The sequence below is a fragment of the Myotis davidii genome, unplaced genomic scaffold (genome assembly GCF_000327345.1).
Source record: "Myotis davidii unplaced genomic scaffold, ASM32734v1 scaffold167, whole genome shotgun sequence".
In the NCBI taxonomy this organism is placed as follows: Eukaryota; Metazoa; Chordata; class Mammalia; order Chiroptera; family Vespertilionidae; genus Myotis; species Myotis davidii.
Window position 1 is genome coordinate 2,963,642 of NW_006300048.1, and position 23,367 is coordinate 2,987,008.

Genomic DNA, 23,367 nt, shown 5'->3' on the forward strand with positions numbered 1-23,367 from the left:
GAGGAAAAGGCAAGAAAGAATATTATGTAATCAATACAAGTGGTGGTTATCTCACTTCACTCATCAGACTTTTGTGCATTTTTAAAAAGAGTTAGAATGATCCAGAATCTCATACAGGAAAGGACCTCAGAGAGCTTTGGGTCCAGAGTCTTCACTGCTCACTGTACTGATGAGGATAATTAGATGCATAGAGGGAAAAAGACTTGCCCACGGTCATGAGACTGGTTGATGGCCAACTTGGAGCCAGTATATCGGCCTCCAAAGTGTTCTTTCCTCTGTTTCCACAGCTTAAGAAACAGAATTATTAAAGGTTGACTTTTAGTCCAATATAAACACCTTCATATAACTGATCATCTGGACTTTTTAAAGGAAATGCTTCAGATTTGAAGCATTTTAATCTACAATTAAACTTTTTTTTTTTTCAGTAACCCACCCCTACCAACAAAGGAAATACAGCACAAGGACATGGGTTAAAGTGAGGGGCTGCTTGAGGTCCCTCCACAATTGCAGACCCTCACCCAGCATTCTAGTCCCAAGGTCCTCTCTTTTTTTAATCCTCACACGAGGATATGTTTCCATTAATTATTTTTTTATTGTCTAAATATATTTTTATTGATTTCAGAGAGGAAGGGCAGGAGAGAGAAATAGAAACATCAATGATGAGAAAGAATCATTGATCGGCTGCCTTCTGCGCGCCCCACACTGGAGATGGAGCCGCAACCAGGACATGTGCCCTGACTAGGAATCGAACTGTGACCTCCTGGTTCATAGGTTGATGCTCAACCACTGAGCCACGCCAGCCTGGCTTCATTAATTTTTAGAGTGAGAGGAAGGGAAGGGAGGGTAGGAGGGAAAAAAACTAGAGAGAAAGAAATATCAATCAGCTGCCTTCCATATGTGGAAGGTCCAACGGTATCAGACCTGTAGCTTAGGTATGTGCTCTGACTGGGAATCAAATGCATTAATTTTTAGAGTGAGAGGAGGGGAAGGAAGGGAGAGAAGGAAAGAAAACTAGAGAGAAAGAAACATCAATCAGCGCATTCCATATGTGCCCTGACGGTATCAAACCTGCAGCCTAGGTATGTGCTCTGACTGGGAATTGAGCCTGCCACCTTTAGGTGTGTGAGATGATGTTCCAACCACTGAGCAACCCAGCCAGGGCAATGTCCCCATGTTCTTATAGGGCTCTTTTGTACAGAGATAAGATGCCTGTCCAGAGGAATATGCAAGACTTCTTCCCAGGTAGCCCAAATACAAGTCTCAAAACTGAGTCTCGGCATTGATTGGTCAAATTTGGAGGTGTGCCCGCCCCTCAATCAATTGCTCTGGTTGGCAGGCTGGGCCTATGCACCGCCCCCCAGCTGGGGATGGGGTCAAAACCAGAAGTTCTGAAGTGGTTATCAGTATGAAAATGTAGAACTTTTTTCTAATTAGAGACTTCATATTTTCTATGACCTTAACTCAAAACTGTGGTGAAAGAATGATCAGAAATGGTGTGGGTAGATTAGAAAAGGGATTCGGTTAATCCAGGAAGACTTCCTGGGAGAAAAGGCCCTAGGTTCCTGGGTAAAGTGGGGTAGGAATAAGGTGCATAGGGCAGGAAAGGGATTCAGTTCCCTCCAGGGAAGTGAGTTATTGGAGGTCTGCCTGGGCCCTGAGTCAACCATGATGTGCCTCCTTTTCTGTTTTCCCCCTTATCCCCAGGAGTCCAGATTACAACCTGCCATGCAGTCCCGGCTGGCGCCTCCGACTCACAGCCTCCTTCCTGCTCTCCATCTTCCCACTGTTAGACCTCCTTCCAGCTGCTCTGCCACCAGGGGCAGGCCCAGGGCCCATAGGGCTGGAGGTGCTGGCAGGGGGTGTGGCAGCTGTGGCCTGGATCAGCCACGGCCTGGCTTTGTGGGTGTTGGCTCGTTCCCCTCATGGCCACTCCCGAGGGCCCTTGGCCTTGGCTCTGGCTGCCTTCCTGCCAGCCCCAGCCCTAGTGCTCACCCTGCTGTGGCACTGCCAGCGAGGCACACTTCTGCCCCCACTTCTCCCCGGGCCTCTCTCCCGCCTCTGCCTTCTCATCCTGCAGCTGGCTTCCCTCGTGGCCTACGGACTAGGCTGGGCAGTCCCTGGGCTGCCGCGGGTACCCTGGGAGCCCCTCCTGCCCGAGGGACAGGAACCTGAGATAGCCGAAGATGGAGAGAGTTGGCTGTCACGTTTTTCCTATGCCTGGCTCGCACCCTTGCTGGCCCGCGGGGCCCGTGGAAATCTCCAGCAGCCCCAAGACGTTTGCCGCCTTCCCTACAGGCTGCACCCAACCTACCTGGCCCGTGTCTTCCAGGCACACTGGCAAGAGGGGGCCCAGCTGTGGAGGGCCTTGTATGGGGCCTTTGGGCGGTGCTACTTGGCACTTGGACTGTTGAAGCTGGTGGGGACCATGCTGGGATTCTCAGGGCCCCTGCTGTTGTCCCTGCTGGTGGGCTTCCTGGAGGAGGGGCAGGAGCCCCTAAGCCATGGCCTGCTCTATGCCTTGGGGCTCGCCGCCGGGGCCGTGCTGGGCGCCGTGCTGCAGAATCAGTATGGGTATGAGCTACGGAAGGTGACACTTCAGGCACGGGGGGCCGTGCTGAACATCCTGTACCGCAAGGCTTCACAGCTGGGTCCCCGACGTCCGCCTGTTGGGGAGGCCCTGAACCTCCTGGGCACTGACTCTGAGCGCTTGCTGAACTTTGCTGGGAGCTTCCATGAGGCCTGGGGCCTGCCCCTGCAGCTGGCCATCACCCTCTACCTGCTGCACCAACAAGTGGGTGTGGCCTTCGTGGGTGGTCTGATCCTGGCCCTGCTGCTGGTTCCTGTCAACAAAGTGATTGCCACTCGCATCATGGCCAGCAACCAGGAGATGCTACAGCACAAGGACACGCGGGTTAAGGTGAGGGGCTGCTTGAGGTACCTCCACAATTGGAAACCCCCGCCCAGCATCCCGGTCCCCAGGTCCTCCCATGCACAGCCTGAGGGAGGGAGTGTGACCTAGAACTTGAGAGCTCAGACTGGAGAAGGACATGGGTGCACATCCCAACTTTGCCAGGTACTAGTTTCATCACCTCAGGCAGGTCACTTAACCTCTTTGGGCCTCCATTTCCTCATCTGTAAAATGAGGGTAATAGTTCGCCTCATAGGGTCATTGTGAGGTTCCTATGAGTAGTGCCAGTCACAAAATAAGCCCTAAATAAACGTGGCTCGTTAGTGATATTATTAGTTCATGCAGTCTTAGGAGGAAGGAAGTAACCTGTCTGGGACCAAATGAGTTTTTAGTGATGGAGCCAGGACCCAAGCCTCCTCTCTCCTCATGTAAGGCCCAGACCACCCCATGGCTGCGTGTGGAGAAGCCCAGGGGAACCCCAGCTGCCTCTTAGAGGTGGGCTCTGCAGAAGGGAGTAGCTCACTTTCCCACCAGGCCAGCTCCAAGTGTTAAGCATCTGGCTGAGTCAGTCCTGGGTTTTGCAGTGATTGTAGGTACCTTTACAGAGGGGATGGTAGGCCTGGAGGTCCATACAGCACAATTGTCAACATCTTTTTAAAAATATGTATTTTTATTGATTTCAGAGAGAGAGGAAGAGGGGGAGAGAGAGAGAGAGAGAGAGAGAGAGAGAGAGAGAGGAGCAATGAGAGATATTAAATATCTAATTCATTAGATATCTCCTGCACGCCCTGCCCCCCTATTGGGGATCAAACCCGCAACACGGGCATGTGCCCTGACCAGGAATTGAACTGTGACCTCCTGGTTCATAGGTCGACGCCCAACTGAGCAACACCAGCCAGGCAGTTCTCAGCATCTTTGGTGCTGATGCAGAGGAGGCTGTCCCTGACAGCTGGTAATAGCATGAGGCCTTTTTTCCTACTCATGACCGACGAGGTCTCCAAGGCCATCTGTGAAGGCTCCCAGTGCCTCCGTGGCTTGCAGGCTGTGGGTGTATAACAGGATCCAAAGAGTTCCTCTGGCCCTTGCCCATCTTGCCTGGGCCCCTCTGCCCGTCTAACCGCAGGCTGTGGTGTGGCCTCCTACATCTGTATTCTCCTACCGGCACAGTTCCCATACCTAAGCAGTGGGCCAGGCTGGTGACCAGGCCGAGAAGCCCTCATCTCCTGGCTTTGGGAAGCATTCCTTCCTCCCTCATCTAATGCAGAATGCTTGTACCAGTGTGGTAACCCTCTGCACTTTCCACCAGATCATCTCTTAGGGGGACCCAGCTCTAACCTGTCCCCAGCTGGAGTTGAAGGAAAAGTAAAAGACGGGGAGGGGAAGCAACCCAGGGTTGAAAAGGGCTTCAGGGCAGGACTTACAGAAAGAGCTGAGCTAAGGAAGAAAACCAGGGCTAGGAAGGATCCGGAGGCTCAGGGTAGTCAGCATCCTCTACTCCGAGCCTGGGGAAGACGAGGCAGAGGAGACACACGGGCAGTGTCTCCACCTCACACTGCTTTCTTGTTCCCGTCCTTAGCTCATGACAGAGCTGCTGGGTGGCATGCGGGTCATCAAGTTCTTCGGGTGGGAGCAGGTGCTGGAGGCCCGAGTAGAGGCCTGGCGGGCTCAAGAGCTGGGGCGACTCCGGGTCATCAAATACCTGGACGCAGCCTGTGTGTACCTGTGGGCTGCCCTGCCCGTTGTCATCTCCATCGTCATCTTCATCACTTATGTCCTCCTGGGGCACCAGCTCACTGCCACCAAGGTAAGGATGGGGGGTAGGGGGCTGGGAGGATGGAGGGAGACAGCAGCAAGAAGACGGCAATGGAGTGGGGAGGGGCCTCAGCCGGTGGTTCTGGCTGGGAAGGAGGGAGGAGGATCCCTGGCTGCCTTTTCTGTTCCAACTGAGGGCAATTCTCTGAAGGGCCCGTTTGCTGGGGCCTCAGATATGTAACCCTTCCCTCTGTGAAGGATTTCCTTTTTTCCTCTCCTCTTTCTTCCCACCTTTTGGTCAGGCCAAGCTCTGTTAGGTCCCTTTTTTCTCATTTTGATGGCCTTGGAGAGAAGAAAAAAGCCATGATCCTGTGCTGCTTCTGCCCGGGGCCAGAGGCTTACCACTTAGAAATTCTGAGAAGGTCTGAGAATGGGCTAGGCCTGTGTGCCTAAGGTACACCCTGGATTCCTGGAGGACCATCTGGGATTCTTGGAATGGCTACCTTTGCCAGCTCTGATCCAAGGATTGTCCAACCAGCCCCTCAGTTCTGCTGCTGCCCTGTTCTTCCCTCCACAGACCCGTCCACAGGGCCACCATACGACAGGCCTTCACTATCTCCCCCCCGCCAACCCCACCCTAGGTATTCACGGCCCTGGCACTGGTACGCATGCTCATTCTTCCTCTCAACAACTTCCCTTGGGTGATCAATGGCCTCCTGGAGGCCAAAGTGTCCTTGGACCGGATCCAGCGTTTCCTCGACCTTCCCAACCACAACCCCAAGGTCTACTACAGCCAAGGTAATGGGGAGCGAGAGGGTAACACCTGGCACAGGTGAGGAGGGAACTGTAGCCCCCTGGGCACTGCACATAGATGCTACCAAGAGAAGCCAGAGGCAGCAGGGTCCAGGTGGAGCAGGTGGCCATTTCCTGGGGGAGAATCCTCAGACTGAGGGAGGCTGAATTAGCCCTCGGCAGGTAGATATGGGACCGGCAAGCTAACGGCCTGCCCCTGGTTTACCCTCCCCAAGCAGGCAGGTGGTGGGTTCGAAGGCCAAGTTGAGTGGCTTCTTCCCTGTTCAGATCCCCCCACAGAGCCATCTACGGTATTGGAGCTGCACGAAGCCCTGTTCTCTTGGGACCCAGTTGGAGCCAGCCAGGAGATCTGCATCAGGCACCTCGAAGTGAAGAAGGTAGGTTCGTTGTCGTCACAACCTAGGAGCGTCCCCAGGCTAATAAGGAAGATGGGTACTCAGGGATGGAGCCCATTGTGGCTAGATGGCCCTGTAGCTCTAAATACCAAGGGGAGGGCTGGAGAGGTTTTAGTGAGCAGGCTCTAATTGAGGAGGAGATGCCACCTCATTGAATGTCATTCCTCCCCGCACAGCTTTTACGTAGTCACATCTCTCTGTGGTCTTCAGACAGCTCACACCCACCCAGTCCAGACCAGCAAGTGTTTTGTCTCCTGGATCATCCATGTCTGCTAGGGGGTATCCAGTTCAGAACCGACCCCAGAGCTGATCCAGCCCCCAGGCTGAGCACCTGGAAGAGACCCAGCAGCTCCTTCTGAAAAGGATTTTGCAAATGAGAGAGATAGTCCTTCCTCTCTTTAGCTTGGCGAAAGGGATCGCACCCTGTGGTTCTCACCACCACATACATTCGCACAGAAGCGCAGGAAAGAACATTCCTGGCAGCACAGTGACTCCTGTTTACCCCAGTCCTCAGCTTTCATGCTCCCCTGACCCCATCCAACCCCTTGCCCCACATCGCAACCCCGCATTCTCTGGTGGTGGTTGAACCACCTCCACCACATTTGGCTCAGGCTTCCGGCTTGGGCTGTATATTTTGTTTTTCCTCTTAGTTCAGGCAAGATAAGGCTGGAATTTTTCAAAAGAATTTTACTAATGTGTCAGCTGGGGCTTTTTTGGATGTAAGTGGTAGAAATCCAGTGGAGCTATCTTAAGCAAACAAGAATGTATAGTAAGGATATGCAGATGAATTGCAGAATGCGAAAGCAAGCATTAAGCAAGCATGCAGCTCCGTCTCAGGAGCAGCCCAGAACCAGGCCTCGACTTGCAGAGAGCTCTTTCCTTCTGTCCGCTTTCTCTCTGCTTGCCTCGTTTTTCTCTGTCCGTGGATCCACTCTGCATTGAGCAGATGTCAGGCAGAGAGCCCTCCTACTTGCCGGAGGTAGCCAGAAAAAGGGGGCATTCCCAGGGGAGGGGCTCACGTTGGTTTGGTGCCTACCCATACATGAGTCAGTCTTGGCTGGCTGGGGAGTGGGGGAGGGGAGGTGTCACAGACAGAGCTTCTGGGAGCTCTGCCGCTTCCTAGAGAAGGATTTTTTTTTTCTTTTTGTACAGGGAGATAGCTCAATGAATGTGTGTCACAACTAAGAAATGAAGGGAACACACCAAATTTTAAACTGCAAATGACAGAAATAGGCACTTCTGAAACACTGCGATTTGCCCTGAGATACAGAAGTCCAGCCACGGGTGGACTTAGCCAGCCCAGCATCCAGGCCCCAAAGCCTGGAGTCCCTTCCTCCCCTCTCCCCATTCTGGGATGCCTGCCTCAGAGCTTTCCTTGGAATTTCTTAGGCTGTGTCCCTCATGGCGAATTCTTTGCCTACAGATTCACTGGGGCCTAGAGAGAGGCCTCCGTGGGATGGTTAGCAGACCGGGGCCTCAGGAGGCAGACCCGGCACTTAACTGTGTGGATTTTTTGCAGGGTCTCCTGGTGGGCATCGTGGGGAAGGTGGGCTGCGGGAAGAGCTCACTGCTGGCCGCTATCGCGGGGGAGCTCCACAGGTAAGCAACCTCTAGCGTCCCCATCCTCCGGTCTGCCCTCAGCCATGCTTACCTAGCCCCTGCTATGTGGTGGACCTTTTCTAGGGGCCAGAGATGCCAAGTGAAGAAGACATAGCCCCTTTCTTGGGAGAGGTTTCAGTCTGGAAAGGGGGAAACTCTCAAAAAAGTGAGTTCTCATCGTTGCCACACCAGAGAGTTACAAGCGCTATATTAGTGAGTGAAAAGATAAGTGGAAGCATCCAGCATCAGCTGCTCCTTGAGAACATGTGGCTGTGCAGGGAAGGGGTCCAGAGAAGAGCCGAGGCATGAAGGAGGCTTTCTTCTTTTATGCTTAAGTCCAGGGTAGTGGCCACGCTCCCTTCTGAGCTTCTGAGAACACCTAGATGTGACAGCCGCTCGGCTTCCGTCAGAGAGCATTTTCCCCTTCCCCGTCCAGAAAGAGTCCGCAGCCTCATTTAGGCCTTCGTGGCTGCCAGTCCGGAGAGCCACGTGACATGAAGGGGGACCCTGGGTAGAAGACGGCAGTCTGGAAAGGCTTCTTGGAGGCAGGGGCTGGGCACGGAGAGACTCGGTCTGGGGCCGGCCCCCATGCTGCTGGCCCGGCTCTCTGCAGGCTGCGTGGACGCGTGGCATTATGGGACCTGTCCCGAGGCTTCGGCCTGGCCACCCAGGAGCCCTGGATCCAGTTTGCCACCATCCGAGACAACATTCTCTTCGGGAAGACATATGATGCCCAGCTGTACAAGGAGGTGCTCGAGGCCTGCGCCCTCAATGACGACCTCAGTGTGAGTGCCTGGCCCAGGAACCTCTTGGACACCTGTGTGCTCGTGTCCCTGACGCCTCAAACCAGAGACTTACTCTGGGAGGGGGTGGCTTCCACTCAGACATCACTTACCTAGGACTGGCCATCAGGTTTTGCTCCTCCCAGAGTGTGAGCTGGGAAGGGGAGGGAGCGGGGCTCCACACAGCCGCTGCGGGGACCCTGAGTCCCCTGGGGCTAGGGAAGGAGTCCCTGTGAGACTGAGGTCTACATAGGTCTGGCCGGTGGTTCTTATTCAAGAGGCCCTCCCTCACATCCCAGTGGGAAGACTTGGGAGAGTCAAGACTTACTGTAGGGAAGCCCGGAGAACCCTTTAGGTCCCCCACATCCAGAATACTAAATTTAGGGGGGAGGGGATTCCGCATTCCTCCCATGACTTCCCCACCCAACCCCCATATCCCTGCGGGACTGCCGTCACACTCCCCTGTCCAGGTAAATGTGGCACTTCGCTAGAAAGGAGGACCTTTGACTATGCCCATGGGGCATCCTCTGTCCATCTATTTGCTTGCTTCTTTATCCAGCATCTATAGCAAATGTCTACCAGGAACTGTTCTAGGCAGTAAGAAAAGAGGAACAGCAAAGCTTTTTCCTTGGACTCACCATCGGATGGACCACAGGCACCTCCTTTAGTGTTGGGACCCCTTCGCTAAGGAGGTCACTCGTGAGGCCACAGCAAGCCTCAAGGCCACTCCTTGAAAAACCTTCACTGTCTTCACATTGAGTTTGCCCATCACCACCCTTGCCTGTTAGAAAGGTGCGGCAGTGTGATGGAGTGGCCGAGTCTGTCCTCGTGTCCTGCCCTCACGAGGTGTGGAACAGCCTTGGGCAAGGTGGTGAGTCTGACTGAGCTTTGCTCTCCTCTGTGGAAAGGAAATACTACCATCTTCATAACGTTGTCATGGAGATTGGATGAGATGATGCCTGTAAGGTGCTAAGCACATAGTAAATGCTCAGTATCTGCCAGTTGTTACGGCTTATCCCCTCTGGTTTGCCCCCCACACCCCAATTCAAGACCAGTCTTTTCAAGCTCCCTGACTCATTTCTATGCAAAGGGATAGGAAATGGGGTAGAAAGTGTTGGGCCTGTCCCATCAGATCCTTCCTGCTGGAGACCTGACAGAGGTGGGGGAGAAGGGTGTGACGCTCAGCGGGGGACAGCGGGCCCGGATTGCCCTTGCTCGTGCTGTCTACCAGGTAAGCTAACGGCGGGCAAGTCCAGAGCCTTGGGAGCTTAGCCGGAGGGTGTGGGATATTGTCATCAGCATCTCGTTCCCCCTCACCCATGCTCCTGAGTTGGTAGTTCCTTTACCCCATTCCCCTTTTGCAGATTCAGGGCAGAATTAACGGCCCTTTAAAAACTGTTATGTGACTTGCCCTGGCCAGTGTGGCTCAGTTGATTGAGCATTGTCCTGTGTACCTAAGGGTCACCAGTTCGATTGTCGGTCAGGGTGCATGCCCAGGTTGTGGGCTGATCCCAAATTAGGATGCATGCCAGAGACTGATCAATATTTCTCTCTCTCTCTCTCTCTCTCTCTCTCTCTCTCTTCCTCTTTAAACATATTTAAAACATAAACAAAAAACCTATTATGTGGCTTGAGGCACTGGGACCCAGCAAGGCTGAGCACTGGCCCTGGAGCGTTGGCCTTGTTTGACTAGAGAGAAGTCCACCTCAGGTCTCACCTCCTTCTCGCCTGCTTGAGGGGTAGCGCCCAGAGTTCCTCTGGACCGTCTTCTCTGAGTCCCTCAAGATCACGTCCTAGGAGAGGTCTGGGTTCTGGCCAGAGGACCTGGGACTTGGTGTCCATGGTGCCCCTACCACTCTCTAGGAAAAGGAGCTCTATCTCCTCGATGACCCTCTGGCTGCTGTGGATGCCGACGTGGCCAGCCACCTGCTGCACAGGTGCATCCTGGGGGTGCTGAGCCACACCACGCGGCTGCTCTGCACCCACCGCATCGAGTACCTGGAGAAGGCTGACCTGGTGCTGCTGCTGGAGGCCGGGCGCCTGGTCCAGGCGGGTAATGTGGGCTGCCAGGGCCGGAGCCCGGCCAGTGAGGGACCACCTACCTGGGGGTAACTGGGGAAGAGGGACAGATGGATGGTCAAGTGCGGACTCTGCCACCCCTCCGTGTGTGGCCTGGGCCCAGCCAGCCTTCTGTCTCGTGGGAGCCCCTGTGCTGCCTTCACAGAACCGATGTGCGTAAACGGAGAGCAGGAGGGAAAGCAGCACGCCGCAAAATGCCAGTGGATTGGGGCCTTGGGCTTTGTGACCGAGCACATTGGGAACTTACAGTCCCTGGAACTCTGAGAACAGTCTGATGTCCATGGAGAAGAGGAAGCAGTTTTAGAACAGTCTTTTTTATTTAAAAAAAAAATCCTGAAGGATTATTATCCAGAGGGGCATGACTGCCTGCAGGTTCACTGGGAGGGAAGCAGGAGGAAACGAGGCCCCACCAGAGTGTTGGGAGTTTTGTGAGGCCTCAGGAAAAAGCTTGGCGGCGCTGAGAGGTGACACTGGACAGAGCGCTCACGGGGCTGTGACTCTCCCAAGGGCGAACCTTTTCTGTCTGTGCTGATTGGGCTCCCGACACAGAGGGTGGACTCGATGGTCCTGCCCAGAGTCTCGGGGTCTCGGACAGAGCCCTGCCGGGGTGGGTCCAATGAGAAGGGTGGTGGGTGAGGGGGCTGGTGAACTGACACACATTTTTAGAAAAACCTAGTATATTTCTGGAACAGTTCCCTCCTAATTTCACCTGCCACCTTGCAGGGCCTCCCTCTGAGATCCTGCCGTTGGTACAAGCTGTCCCCAAAGTCTGGGCTGAAGATGGACGAGAGTCTGACTCAGGTACGGCCCCAGGGTAACAGGAAGTGACTTGCTCCTCACCACAAGACAGTAGGCATACGGTTGTCACAGAGCTCGCCTGCCTCTCTGAAACACTGAGGTTTTCAGCTGTCATCCTGCAAGCTGTCATCCCCCTGACCTCCTTGATCCTTCCAGCCACAGCACAGTCAGTTTGGAGCCCAGAGAAAACAAAGGAGGGACTGGAAGTGGAGGAGAGCGCATCTGGCCGCCTGCTGCAGGAAGAAAGCAAGAAGGAGGGCGCTGTGGCCTTCCACGTGTACCGAGCTTACTGGAGGGCCATCGGCCTGGGCCTGGCCCTGGCCATCCTCTCCTCGCTGCTCCTCATGCAAGGTAGGAATAAACCCCGGAGCCCTTATCCCACCCACAACCTCGTCTTCTAGGCCCATCACATCCTTCCCTGTGGACTAATCCTTACAAAGCCCAAGACTCACCAGGCATGGACGACAGCCGAGACAATAGGCCTGTCCCCGGTTCTGAGAGAGTCCCACAAGCCAACAGATGCACTCTGTAGCCATCTTCGGATCTGCCCCCTTCTGCAAATTTGAGATCAAGCTCCCCGCAGACCTGTGGAGTGATAGACCCAGGAAGGAAGCGCACACCAGGGAATAGTGGCAGGGTGGGAGGGCCAGCAGGGCGAAGAAGGGGAGGACTAGTCAGGGGCAGAGGATTAGGATAAAGGAGGTGAGTCTCTCAGCTTTCTCTTTCCTGTCCCCACACAGCCACAAGGAACGCTGCTGACTGGTGGCTCTCCCACTGGATCTCTCAGCTGAAGGCAGACAAGAATAGCTCCCAGGAGGTGTCAGTCCAGACCCCGCGGGACCCTGCTGGGCTCCTCTCTCCCCAGCTGCTCCTCTTTTCCCCCAGAAGCTTCTAGTGAGTGACTGGGGGCTGGGAGCAGGCCCAGCGCTCTCAGAGTGGTTGCCAGACAGGGAGTGAGAATTGGGTAGGGGGAGGCTGGGTGGGGGAGTGGGGGAGTAGGGCTGGTGTTCCAGGGGCTGTCTCTCCGGAGAATGGGGAGAGGTAGTGTAGGGGAGGGGACGGGACCCTCTCCCCCGTGCCTGCCCCCCCCAGTGGCTCTACTGTTGGAGACCCACAGCCTCCTCCCCACCACCCAGCACCTCAGCGTTCCTGCTGCCCAAAGCTGCCCCCAACGGCTCCTCAGACATCCGTTTCTACCTCACCGTGTATGCGACCATTGCTGGTGTCAACTCCCTCTGTACCCTCCTCCGGGCAGTGCTCTTTGCAGCGGGCACCCTCCGGGCAGCCGCCATCCTGCATCGCCGCCTGCTGTGTCGAGTCCTTCTGGTGAGGGGATGAGCGGGTGGGCACGGCATGTGGGAGCCCTCCCTATACTTGGGCTCCATCGAGGGCCCCATCCTGCTTCCTGGTCCTCAGGAGAATCTAGCCCCTCACGGATGAGTGCAGCACTTGACAGCTTGTGACCTGGAGAGGCCGAGAGCAGAGGGGCTGCTTGGGCTCAGACCCAGCTACTTAACCTACAGCTTCCTCCGCTGTCACATGGGGAGAAGGGGACCGTCCTCAGAGTCACTTCCGTTCTGGACTTCTAAAGGGCTGGGGGTTGAGCTAAGCACCCCTTAGTCCATGCAAAGACCCTTTTGTGTTTTACTTATTTATCTATCCATCCCTTTTTCTGCATACCCTATCTCCATTTCCCCTACTTTCCTTGACAAGCAACATTCTAATTGTGTTTAATGTGTATCTTTTTGGGGGTTTTTTTGTGTGAAATGTTTTATGTTCATGTATTTTTATAAGTGAAATTTTGTTTCTTTCGGTTTATATTTAGGGCTGTTTCTAAGATCCATCCTGGTTGCTATGTGTATATCTATTCTAGTCTTTTGCCTATCCATAGACTTAGTATGAGGATAGATTAGTTGTTTATGGAAAGTGCTTACTTAGGGTAGCCCTAGCCAGTTTGGCTCAGTGGATAGAGCATCGTCCTGCAGACTGAAGGGTCCCAGGTTTGATTCCCATCAAGGGCACATGCCTGGGTTGCAGGCTCAATCCCTAGTAGGGGGCGTGCAGGAGGCAGCTGATCAATGATTTTCTCTCATCATTGGTGTTTCTACCTCTCTCTCCCTCTCCCTTTCTCTCTGAAATCGATAAAAATATATTTTTTTAAAAAGAAAGGAAGTGCTTAGGATAGTGCCTGGCACATACTAAGTGCTCAATTGGCAATTATTATTAATGTTATTGTTACAAAGCCCATTCTTATCCGTTGTCTTATTTGGACCTCATAATTACCCTGTGAGGTAGGTATTATTGTCCCTATTTTACAGATGAGGAAACTGAGGCTCTGAGAGTGTCAGTGACCGAGGCAAGGCTGTTTCCCTAGAGAGCAGGCTGTGAACCCAGTCCTGCGTGGGTCTGTCCGTTGCCTGTCAGGGAGCAGCTGCTTACTGTCCTGCCTCTCCTCCGGAGCCAAGGCGGGGACATCTTCAGGTTGCGAAGAAATTCATTTCTCTTACTCTGGCTTCAAGAGATACTTAAGAAAGTCCTTCAACCTAGTCTCCTGCCTTAAGATAGGACTGTCGCCCAAGCAAAGGCAGAGAGTTGGGGGACGGGGAAGGGAGAGGGGGCTGCCTTTGAGACCATGCCTCCCAGTAGTAGTCCTGATATCTGGCAGTCACTGAGCCCTTCTCCATGCCAGGCAGCCTGTGCTGAGCACCTGGCTGCTATGTATATGTCTTTAATCCGACCGGTAGCCCTGTGAGTGCAGATCCATTAGTCTCATTTTTTTTCATGATTGATTTAGAGAGAAACATCAGTTTGTTGTTCCATTTATTTATGCATTCATTGGTTGATTCTTGTATGTGCCCTGACTGGAGTTGGAACCTGCAACCTTGACATATTTTTAAAAAATATATTTTCATTGATTTCAGAGAGGAAGGGAGAGAAAGAGAGAGATAGAACATCAATGTGAGAGCAAAATATCAATTAGCTGCCTCCTACATGCCCCTTACCGAAGAGAGAGGGAGAAAGAGATAGAAACATCAATGATGACAGAGAAGCAATGATTGGCTGCCTCCTGCATGCCCCACACTGGGGATCAAGCCAGCTACCTCCAGGCATGTGCCTTGACTGGAATCAAACCTGGGACCCTCCAGTCCGTAGGCCGACTCTCTATCCACTCAGCCAGACTGGCTAGGACATCCTTGGCGTATTTAGATAATGCTCTAAGCAACTGAGCGACCCGGCTGGGCTATTATTCCCCGTCTTTGAAATGAGGAACGGGGCCTTTAAGAGATTGAGGGGTTTCACATCTAAGTGGCAGAGCTGGAATCCCAGTCGCCGCAGCCTGACTCCAGAGCCTGAATGCTACCATGAGACAGCACTGACTTGGAAACCTGCCCTCACCGCTCTGTCCAGCCTGGCGATCAGGATGTTCCTCCTGACATCTAACGGAAGCTCACTCACGGCCTGAAGTCCCCATGTTCTGGAGAGGGGCGTAGGCATGTCTAGCACAGGGTACAAGAGTGGCCAGCATGGCCTTTCAGGGTCACCACTGGCCAGAGGGACCGTCTCTATCCTTCCTACCCTGCGATAGTCTTCCTCCTGGCCCCACCTGTTCCTCCTTTCTGCTCCCAAACTCTGGAGACACTTTACTTCCTTCCAATTCTCTACCTTGGACCTTCCGCACCCCACCACCCCCAGGGTGGCCCCCAACCCCTTTTGTGCCAGACCCTGCCCTTGCCCAACCACATCCCTTCTCCCAGGCACCCATCACCTTCTTCGACTCCACGCCTATGGGCCGGGTCCTAAACCGCTTCTCCTCTGACGTGGCCTGTGTGGACGACAGCCTGCCCTTCATCCTCAACATCCTCCTGGCCAACGCGGCAGGCCTGCTGGGCCTCCTGGCTGTGCTGGGCGCCGGCCTGCCCTGGCTGCTGCTGCTGCTGCCGCCTTTGAGCATCATCTACTACCGCGTGCAGCGCCACTACAGGGCTTCCTCGCGGGAGCTGCGGCGACTGGGCAGCCTCACCCTGTCTCCACTCTACACCCACCTGGCCGACACCTTGGCCGGCCTCCCAGTGCTCCGGGCCTGCGGGGCCACTGACAGGTGTGTGGAGTCTGCCTCTCCCAACCAGAGCAAGGGTGTGAGGTGCTGGGGGGGAGGGGGCAGAGGATCCCTCTTAAGAAGAGAAGCACATGGGAGAGAGTGGCTTCAGGCCTCCTGAGAAGGGAAGGGTGGGTGAAGGCACTACGGGAAAGAGGAAAGAGACAGAAGAAAGAGATGGTGGGGCAGAGCAGACCCCTGTGACAGAACGCACTGACCCCTCCGTACCCTCAGGGAGGCCTGTGGGGGTGCTGGTCAGCTCCAAGAAGAAGGCGTTCTGTGGGGGAGTCTGGGCAAGTGATTGCAACCGTGGGTGGCCTTGCCCCCCCCCCCCCGACCTCCCCCAGGTTTGAGGAGAAGAACCAGAGGCTCCTGGAGCTAAACCAGAGGTGCCAGTTTGCTTCCAGTGCCACCATGCAGTGGCTGGACATCCGGCTACAGCTCATGGGGGCCGCAGTGGTCAGTGCCATCGCCGGCATCGCCCTGGTGCAGCACCAGCAGGGCCTCGCCAACCCAGGTACCACCCAGGAGCCTTCGCTCACCTCAGAAGCATGCGACCCCCATCTCCTGCCCCATTTCCCCCACCTTCCCTCTCCCTGCACCGCCCCCCAGCATTTTCACCTGCCACTCAGGTCCCTGTGAGTATGTGTCCTAATTCTCCTGCCCCTTATTTTAGAGTTGAGGACACTGAGTCTCAAGAAGTGACTTTCCCAGGTGATGCTGGATCTGGTACTAGAACCAGTCTTCTGATCTCTGCCCCTGCCCTGCTCCCCCCGTCCCCACACTCTGCCAGGCGCCCCCCCCCGTCCTCCCTCAGAGCCTCTGCGGACCCACTCCACTGCCTGGCATCTAGCGTCCTGTGGCCCTGGGTCTGCTGCTGGCATCTTCCTGCTTCTCTGCGGCCTCCTTTCAATGCCCGCAGTCCGCAGCTTGAGATTCTCCCGTTCGGCCTCAGTCCTCCTCACCAAGCCTCCCCTGGTGCCTGGTGTCCTCTCCCGCCAGGACTGGTGGGCCTGTCTCTGTCGTATGCCCTGTCCCTGACGGGGCTGCTCTCGGGCCTGGTGAGCAGCTTCACGCAGACGGAAACCATGCTGGTGAGCGTCGAGCGGCTGGAGGAGTATGCCTGCGACCTACCCCAGGAGCCCCAGGGCCAGCCGGGGCAGGTAGGCTGCACCTGTGCCCCAGGCCTGGGCACTGGAACCCTGAAGGACCCTCCCAACAGCCCCGGTCATTCCCCAGGTCCCTTTCCTTTCACTCCTCGCCATCTTTCTCAGCTCCTCCAATGTCCCCGCACGATCTCCCCTTCCTTCACTGTGTCCCTCATCTTGTGTCTGTTCTCCCATCTCTCCTTCACGTGTCCTCATTTCCCCCAACTCCCTCTCACACCATCCCTTTCTCCTTATTCCCCTTCCTTCCACGCTCCAACCCCCCTTCTCCCCATGTCTCCCCGTCTCACCCGTCTCCTCCACCTCCCACCCACGAACCCCACCAGCTAGGCACTGGCTGGCTGACGCAGGGGAGCGTGGAGTTCCAGGATGTGGTGTTGGTGTACCGGCCAGGGCTGCCAAAGGCCCTGGACGGGGTGACCTTCTGCGTGCAGCCCGGAGAGAAGCTGGGCATCGTGGGCCGCACGGGCTCTGGAAAGTCGTCCCTGCTGTCCGTGCTCTTCCGGCTGCTGGAGCCCAGTTCGGGGCGAGTGCTCCTGGACGGAGTGGACACCAGCCAGCTGGCGCTGGCCGAGCTCAGGTCTGAGGGAGCGCGGAGAGGAGAGCCAGACTACTGGCACATAGAGGAAGCCTAGCCGAAAGGCCTTCCCTAGACTCGGGGCAGCAGGGCCGATGGTGGGGAGAAGGCAGCTAGGACAGCAGGCGAGGATGGCGAGCCCCAATGTTTGCTCTCCTCAGGTCCAGGGATGTAGCTGTGGTCTCAGGACTTTAATCTGACCCAGGCCCACCTTTCCAGCTTCATCTTTCTTGTACTTCCCAGCATACACCTTGCACTCTAGATCAGTGGTCACTGCGTCCTGAATCAGCGCCTCCCGGTGCTGTGCCCAAGGTAGTCATCCTCTCGGCCCTCAGGCTTGGCAGGTGATGCTCAGGGCACTCGAGGCCTGGGCCAGTTGCCCCTGGCAACAAGAGGCCACATCTGGTGCTAAACAACTCCCCCCACCAGCCCCAGGTTAGCCTAGTGTCATTTTCTCTGATGCGGAAAAGGTAGGGGAGCTCTGTTCCAAAGCCTATTATTGATACCAGGCCCTGGCCCTGCCTTTCCTGCCTTCTCTTCTAACTTGTGGTGGCCTTGCATTACAGCTCCACCCTATGGCTCCTCAGGACCCAATTCCAGGCCCTCCAATCTTGACGCATCCCCTCCCCACCATTCAGACTCTCTACTCATTCCTCGCCACCACGGCTGTCGCAGTGACGGCTGGAGTCAGTGCCACACTGCTACCCCACTTTTGTTTTGTAGCTTAGTGAGATGGAAGCTCCTGAAGGGCAGAGTGTGGGCCTTTGGTTTCTCTCGTGTCCCTTGTGGCACCTGCACAGTTCTGGGAACACGCTGAGCAGCGGGGGAGCTGAGTGAGGGTTATGTTCAGGGCTCCTCCCCAAGCTTCTCTGGAGGTGTAGACCTATAGCTAAAACCTGTGCTGGGGGCAGAAGTGACCACATCTCCAGCCTAGACCCATGTCCCTCCTTGTCCCCCAGGTCCCAGCTGGCGATCATCCCCCAGGAGCCCTTCTTGTTCAGTGGGACTGTTCGGGAGAACCTGGACCCCCGGGGCCTGTATGAGGACAGGGCCCTGTGGCAGGCTCTGGAGCAGTGCCACCTGAGTGAGGTGATCGGGTCCATGGGTGAGTCCCAGGCCCGAGCCTGCAGGGTGGATGAGGAGGGAGCAGGGAGGGGGCAGAGAGAGACCTAGGACCCAGGGGTGAAGATGCTGTGCCTTGCAGGTGGTCTGGATGGTGAGCTGGGCGAGGGGGGCCGGAGCTTATCACTGGGGCAGAGGCAGCTGCTGTGTCTGGCCAGGGCTCTCCTCACAGATGCCAAGGTAAGCTGAGAGGAGGAGACATTCGAGAGGGCCGGGAAGAAGGCAGGGGCATGTGAGGGGTGAGGGAGTGAGTAGGGAGGACCAGGTTAGTTTTTCTTTTAGAGCTGGAGGTGGGGAGCTGTGGGCTGGGCCCCGCCGGAAGGCGGGGGCTGGTGCTTGGGCAGGAGCCAAGGCCAACCCTCTTCTCTGTCCTCCTGCCCGCCCTCCACATGGTCCAGATCCTGTGCATTGATGAGGCCACGGCAAGTGTGGACCAGAAAACAGACCAGCTGCTCCAGCAGACCATCTGCAAACGCTTCGCCAACAAGACAGTGCTAACCATTGCCCACAGGTGTGCAAGCATCCGGCATGAGACTCCAATCAGGGGACATAGTGTCAGGGACGCCAGGGGCTAGAGCCCTATAGAGTCCAAACTTCCATGAACCTCAGCTCCTCATTCTCATAGCACATTGTCTGAAGGCATCTGTGGTCCCCAGCACAGAGCCGGGGTAAAGCCTGGGGCAGAACTGTGCTGTCTAGGGGAGGAGAGGGAATGTGGGTCAGCTTCCTGCTTTAGGGCAGCGGTCGCCAACCTTTCGGACCTCACGGACCACCGTTGGCGATGGCTGCTTCACGGTACTGCCCTCCATCCTCCACTGACCAGCTCCTCTCACACAGGCTCAACACCATCCTGAACTCTGATCGGGTGCTGGTGCTGCAAGCTGGGAGGGTCGTGGAGCTGGATTCCCCTGCCGTCCTGCGCACCCAGCCTCACTCCCTGTTCCAGCAGCTGCTGCAGAGCAGCCAGCAGGGAGCCCACTCCTCCCCCTGAGGACCCCACCCTCTGGGTGACCCCCATCTCGCCCTCTGCTGGGTGGCCGCAGAGCTGTTTGTTTACATTCTCCATGGCTCTACCTCACTGGCACTCTCCCGGGGGGAGGTGTCATGGGCTCCTCTCTGAGAACCAGGCTTAAGGCAAAGCCCCAAGGGTTCCCCAGAAACAGGCCTCTGCTCAGCCCTCGTCAGTGATGCCAGGCAGGTTTTTCTGGAAAAGGAGTCCACTTATGACTTCATAGTTTTATTGAATAAGATTCCCATCTTACATTCTGTGTATTAAAAAAATAATATTTCTTGTGTGAAGCCACTGAGGGGTGGCAAGTGAGGACCATTCCAGTCTGAAGGACAGAGGAGGTGGAGGCGGCACAGAAGCCCCACCGCCATCACAGTGCCGTGGTCTTTCCAGGCTCGGGGGGCAGGTCAGGTGGCAGGGGGAGCCCTGCAGGCAGCATGCTGACCTGACATTCTTGGTCCTGGCGTGCCGGGGCATAGTGCGGTCCAGAGTAGCAACAGGGTCCAGGGGGACAGACGCCCCGGCGCCAGGCCCTCAGGGTCAGCAACACCGTGGACAGGACCAGGGTGGCAGTGAGGGCCCCGAACACCACCACGGCCACCAGGCTAGACTCGCCCAGCCTGGCCTCTTGCCTACGCACCACCTCCTTCACCGAGATGCGCAGCAGGCCAGCCCCTGCGCTGTGGGGGACAGGCCCCGTGGCAGGGACCACCATAGCCGAGGTGGGCCCCAGGGGCATGTCTGCCAGGGTGGCAGGGGCTGGGCCAGGTAAGACGAGCTCACAAGTCTTGCCGCCATAGCCGCTGGGACAGAGACAGTCGAAGTCATGGACCCGGTCCCGACAGCGGGCCCCTCTCTGGCATGGGCGGCTGGCACAGTCATCCAGGTTGATGGTGCAAAAGCGTCCAGCAAAGCCCTCCGGGCAGAGGCAGGAGAAGCGGTTTATGCCATCCAGACAGGTGGCGCCGTTAGCACACGGCCGCATCAGACAGTCGTCCACATTCACCTCACAGTGGGCGCCCACAAAGCCTGCCAAGCAGCGGCACGTGAAGTTGAGGGCAAAGCCCTGGTCGTCCTGGCACTGGCCGCCATTCTGGCACGGGGAGCTGGGGTGGAGGTGGGAGAGGGCTTTGATACAGACTCACACCTGCAGGGTAGCCTAGGTCAGCATCCTGACCACTGCCGCCCACCCCCTTCCCAGCAAGGTCACCTTGAGTCACATTCCGAGCCTCCAATATCTCCTTTTAAAAATGGGAATGGAAGTAGCATCCAGCTTCCACATTGTGGAGGGTTAAATGAGATAACCCAACACCAAGCAGTTAGCATGGGGCCTGGCCCAGAGGCAAGGCTCAAAGCAAGTGTATTTTTACCTTGGTAGGCTCTTAGGCCTGACACAGAAATGAGGGCAGGCCCCGCCCTACAGGCCCATGAGGCTGAGGCTGCTGTTAGAACATCCTGAGGGGCCACAGGGGCAGCTTTCCTGGGAGGATGAGGGGAGTCCTAGGTCTTCAACCCCTCCCTCCCACCAACAGCCAGAGCAATCACACATTGATCTGTTATATCTCCAGTTCCTGTAGATTTTTGTTGAAGAAATGGCCCAGATGGTATAAAAAAGCTGAGAAACCCGGAACTACGGACACTGACAAGCTGGGGTTTTATCCTCCGGTGCCCCCAGTGGGGCTTCTGACCTTCAGCCCTGTTACTTCATGACCAGCCTCCCAACAGTCCTGCCTCCTTCCGTCACCAGTTCTCACCTAACCTTGAACTCACCCCAAGGGGTCATACTCACCCTGCCTGCTCACAGGGTCCAGTCTTGCGCTCACAGTCCCGTCCGTGGAAGCCCGGTAGGCACACACAGTGGTACTCGCCACCCCCATCATATACGCACTGGCCTCCATTCCGGCAGGGGGACTGCGTGGTACAGATGTGCTCATCTATAGAGACAGAGAAGGTTCTGGGATAGCCCCTTACATCTGGCACCCAGACCTGCCCAGGCCCCATCTAAGGCTCTGTGGGTGCAGCTCATACTGCAACCCCCACCCCCACCCCAGCTGGTATGTATGGTGGGCAAACAACACTGAATTCGGAATCAGGAGGCTCCTAGCCCTGGCAATGTCAATCTGTCTCAGTGACTTCAAGCAAGTTATAGCTCATCTATGAGTCTCAATTTACTCATCTGTAAAATGAGTACCATTTGCCACAGCTGCCTTGCCTATCTCCCGGGGTTAGGTTAAGGGCCAGTTCAGACAGCAGATAGGTATGAAGCCTAAAATGATCAAATGCTGTGTTTGGGGGCTGGACACAATAAATAGGCGTGGATGTTCTCCCAAGACACTGGGGTCTCCAGACCAACAGCCGCCCGCCCTACTCCCCTACCTTTGTCACAGAACTTGCCCGCCCAGCCACCATGACAGATGCACTGCCAGGGCTGGTGGCAGGAACCGTGCTGGCAGCCAGGCATCCTCACACAGCGCTCACAGTGCGGCCCCTCCCAGCCTGGGTCACACCTGATGGGGAGAAGCACAGGGTCAGGGCTCTGGGTGGGGGGTGTGAGGAAGTGGAGGCGAGACCAGAGCATCTCGAGAACAGGAAGACATGACAGTCCCCAGGGGAAGCAGGCCCATCCGAGACAGGTGTGGGCCGCGCAGGGTCACGGATGTGGCATCAGATCATCTGACACCAGCATTCAAGTCTTGGCTCTGCACTTTGTCTAATCCTTATGAGCCTTCGTTTCCTGATCTGTGAATTGGGAATGCACTTTCCAGGGACGTGTTGAGGAAGAAGCTAAGATGATTGTTAATACTCCCAGTATCAGTCCTGGCCTATCTGAGACTCAGAAATGTGTGTTGTTTTTTAAAGAGTGCCCTTGATTCCAGGGCAAAAGCCTGACCTGTGTTTTTGTTTTGTTTTGTTTTTGTTAATTTTTTTTACAGAGAGGAAGGGAGAGGGATAGAGAGTTAGAAACATCGATGAGAGAGAAACATCGATCAGCTGCCTCCTGCACACCCCCGACTGGGGATGTGCCCGCAACTGAGGTACATGCCCTTGACTGGAATCGAACCCGGGACCCTTCAGTCTGCAGGCCGATGCTCTATCCACTGAGCCAAACCGGTCAGGTATGTTGTTGTTTTTTAATCCTCACCCAAGGAGTGAGGATATTAATTTAGAGAGAGAGAAAGAGAGAGAGGGAGAAACATCAATGTGAGAGAAAAACATCAATTGGTTGCCTCCCATACTCACCCTGACTGAGAGAGAGTGGAAGGGATGGGAGAGGGGGAGAGAGAAACATTGATGTGACATAAGCACATCGATTGGTTTCCTCCCACACAGGATATGATGGGGACCAGGGATGCAGAACCCAGGTATGTGCCCTTGACTAGGAATTGAACCCATGACTCTCCAGCAGGCCTGCACTCTAACCACTGAGTGCCCTGCCAGGGCCTGACCTATTTTTTTTTTAAACAGCCTTCCATCCTTAAGTCCAAAACACCCCCAGCTTCTCCAGCAGCTTGCCCTGACAGTAATTTCCTCATGTCCATCCAGACACATTCCCCTCCAGCTATTGGATTTGCCCCACCCCCACCCCAGTGAGTCAATTACTCAAATTCATCAAGAAAGATCCTCTTCCATAAGGTCTCCCCGGCAACCCGCCCAGCAGCCTTTCTTTTACAGGCCAAACCAATTCTCTTTATACCTTGCCTATCTCTCCCTTTCCCCCAGGCTCCCACTCTCCAGACCGCTCTCAAGCTCCAGGCCTTTCTCCTGGTCTTGAGGAGGAATGTTACAGAATTCCTGGGTCAGATTTGGGAGAGTAAAACAGCGGGGAGGCATAAGCGGGAAGAAGGAAGAGTCAAGGCAAAGGGCAGTGGGGGGAGGCTGGCCAATCTGCCCTGTGTGCCGTAAGGGGATGGGGAGGGATGGGGGATGAGACACACTGCCCAGGGGCTTGGCCTGGTGATGGGTGTGAAGGGCTGGGAAAAGAGGTGCAAAGGGTTTAGGAGCACGTGCTCAGAGAGGTACCTGCAGGAGCCGTCAGGTGCACAGCAGCCGTGGGTCAGGTCACAGTGGGAGCTGCAGTCATCGGCTGCAAGAGATGGATGTGGGAGGGGTGAGCCCGGGTCCGGGTTGGGCTCCCTGAGATGCTGGGCTGGGGAGGGTGCGGGGCCCCAGTAATTGGGTGGGCTCAGCTCTGGGGCCGGGCCGAACAGACACTCATCCAAGGGATGACTTGGGTCTCTCTGACCCCGCGGGTCCGAGCGGCTGCAGTGCCG

At 55.8% G+C, this 23,367-nt stretch overlaps 2 protein-coding genes across 2 annotated transcripts in view; one reads left to right on the forward strand and one right to left on the reverse strand.

Moving 5' to 3' along the window:
• ABCC10 (ATP binding cassette subfamily C member 10) overlaps positions 1 to 19,377 on the forward strand; it is a 21,915-nt gene extending 2,538 nt beyond the window's left edge. The window contains exons 3-22 of the mRNA XM_006776373.2: positions 1,705 to 2,917; positions 4,485 to 4,712; positions 5,302 to 5,458; positions 5,741 to 5,850; positions 7,388 to 7,467; positions 8,081 to 8,252; positions 9,382 to 9,480; positions 10,113 to 10,302; positions 11,052 to 11,129; positions 11,283 to 11,477; positions 11,867 to 12,020; positions 12,263 to 12,452; positions 14,882 to 15,225; positions 15,570 to 15,739; positions 16,225 to 16,385; positions 16,715 to 16,968; positions 17,925 to 18,070; positions 18,170 to 18,267; positions 18,486 to 18,598; positions 18,925 to 19,377. Of these exons, the coding sequence (XP_006776436.1) occupies positions 1,705 to 2,917; positions 4,485 to 4,712; positions 5,302 to 5,458; positions 5,741 to 5,850; positions 7,388 to 7,467; positions 8,081 to 8,252; positions 9,382 to 9,480; positions 10,113 to 10,302; positions 11,052 to 11,129; positions 11,283 to 11,477; positions 11,867 to 12,020; positions 12,263 to 12,452; positions 14,882 to 15,225; positions 15,570 to 15,739; positions 16,225 to 16,385; positions 16,715 to 16,968; positions 17,925 to 18,070; positions 18,170 to 18,267; positions 18,486 to 18,598; positions 18,925 to 19,078 (4,306 nt within the window). The 3' untranslated portion in view covers positions 19,079 to 19,377. The remainder of the gene's footprint in view (positions 1 to 1,704; positions 2,918 to 4,484; positions 4,713 to 5,301; positions 5,459 to 5,740; positions 5,851 to 7,387; positions 7,468 to 8,080; positions 8,253 to 9,381; positions 9,481 to 10,112; positions 10,303 to 11,051; positions 11,130 to 11,282; positions 11,478 to 11,866; positions 12,021 to 12,262; positions 12,453 to 14,881; positions 15,226 to 15,569; positions 15,740 to 16,224; positions 16,386 to 16,714; positions 16,969 to 17,924; positions 18,071 to 18,169; positions 18,268 to 18,485; positions 18,599 to 18,924) is intronic.
• On the reverse strand, positions 19,314 to 22,019 carry DLK2 (delta-like 2 homolog (Drosophila)). Its single transcript, XM_015572229.1, has 3 exons — positions 21,473 to 22,019; positions 20,886 to 21,030; positions 19,314 to 20,202 (listed from the first exon to the last, which is right to left on the reverse strand). Exons 1-3 carry the CDS (start codon positions 21,672 to 21,674, stop codon positions 19,467 to 19,469), a joined length of 1,083 nt encoding a protein of 360 aa, XP_015427715.1. The 5' UTR covers positions 21,675 to 22,019; the 3' UTR covers positions 19,314 to 19,466.
• Between the last annotated feature and the right edge of the window lie 1,348 nt (positions 22,020 to 23,367).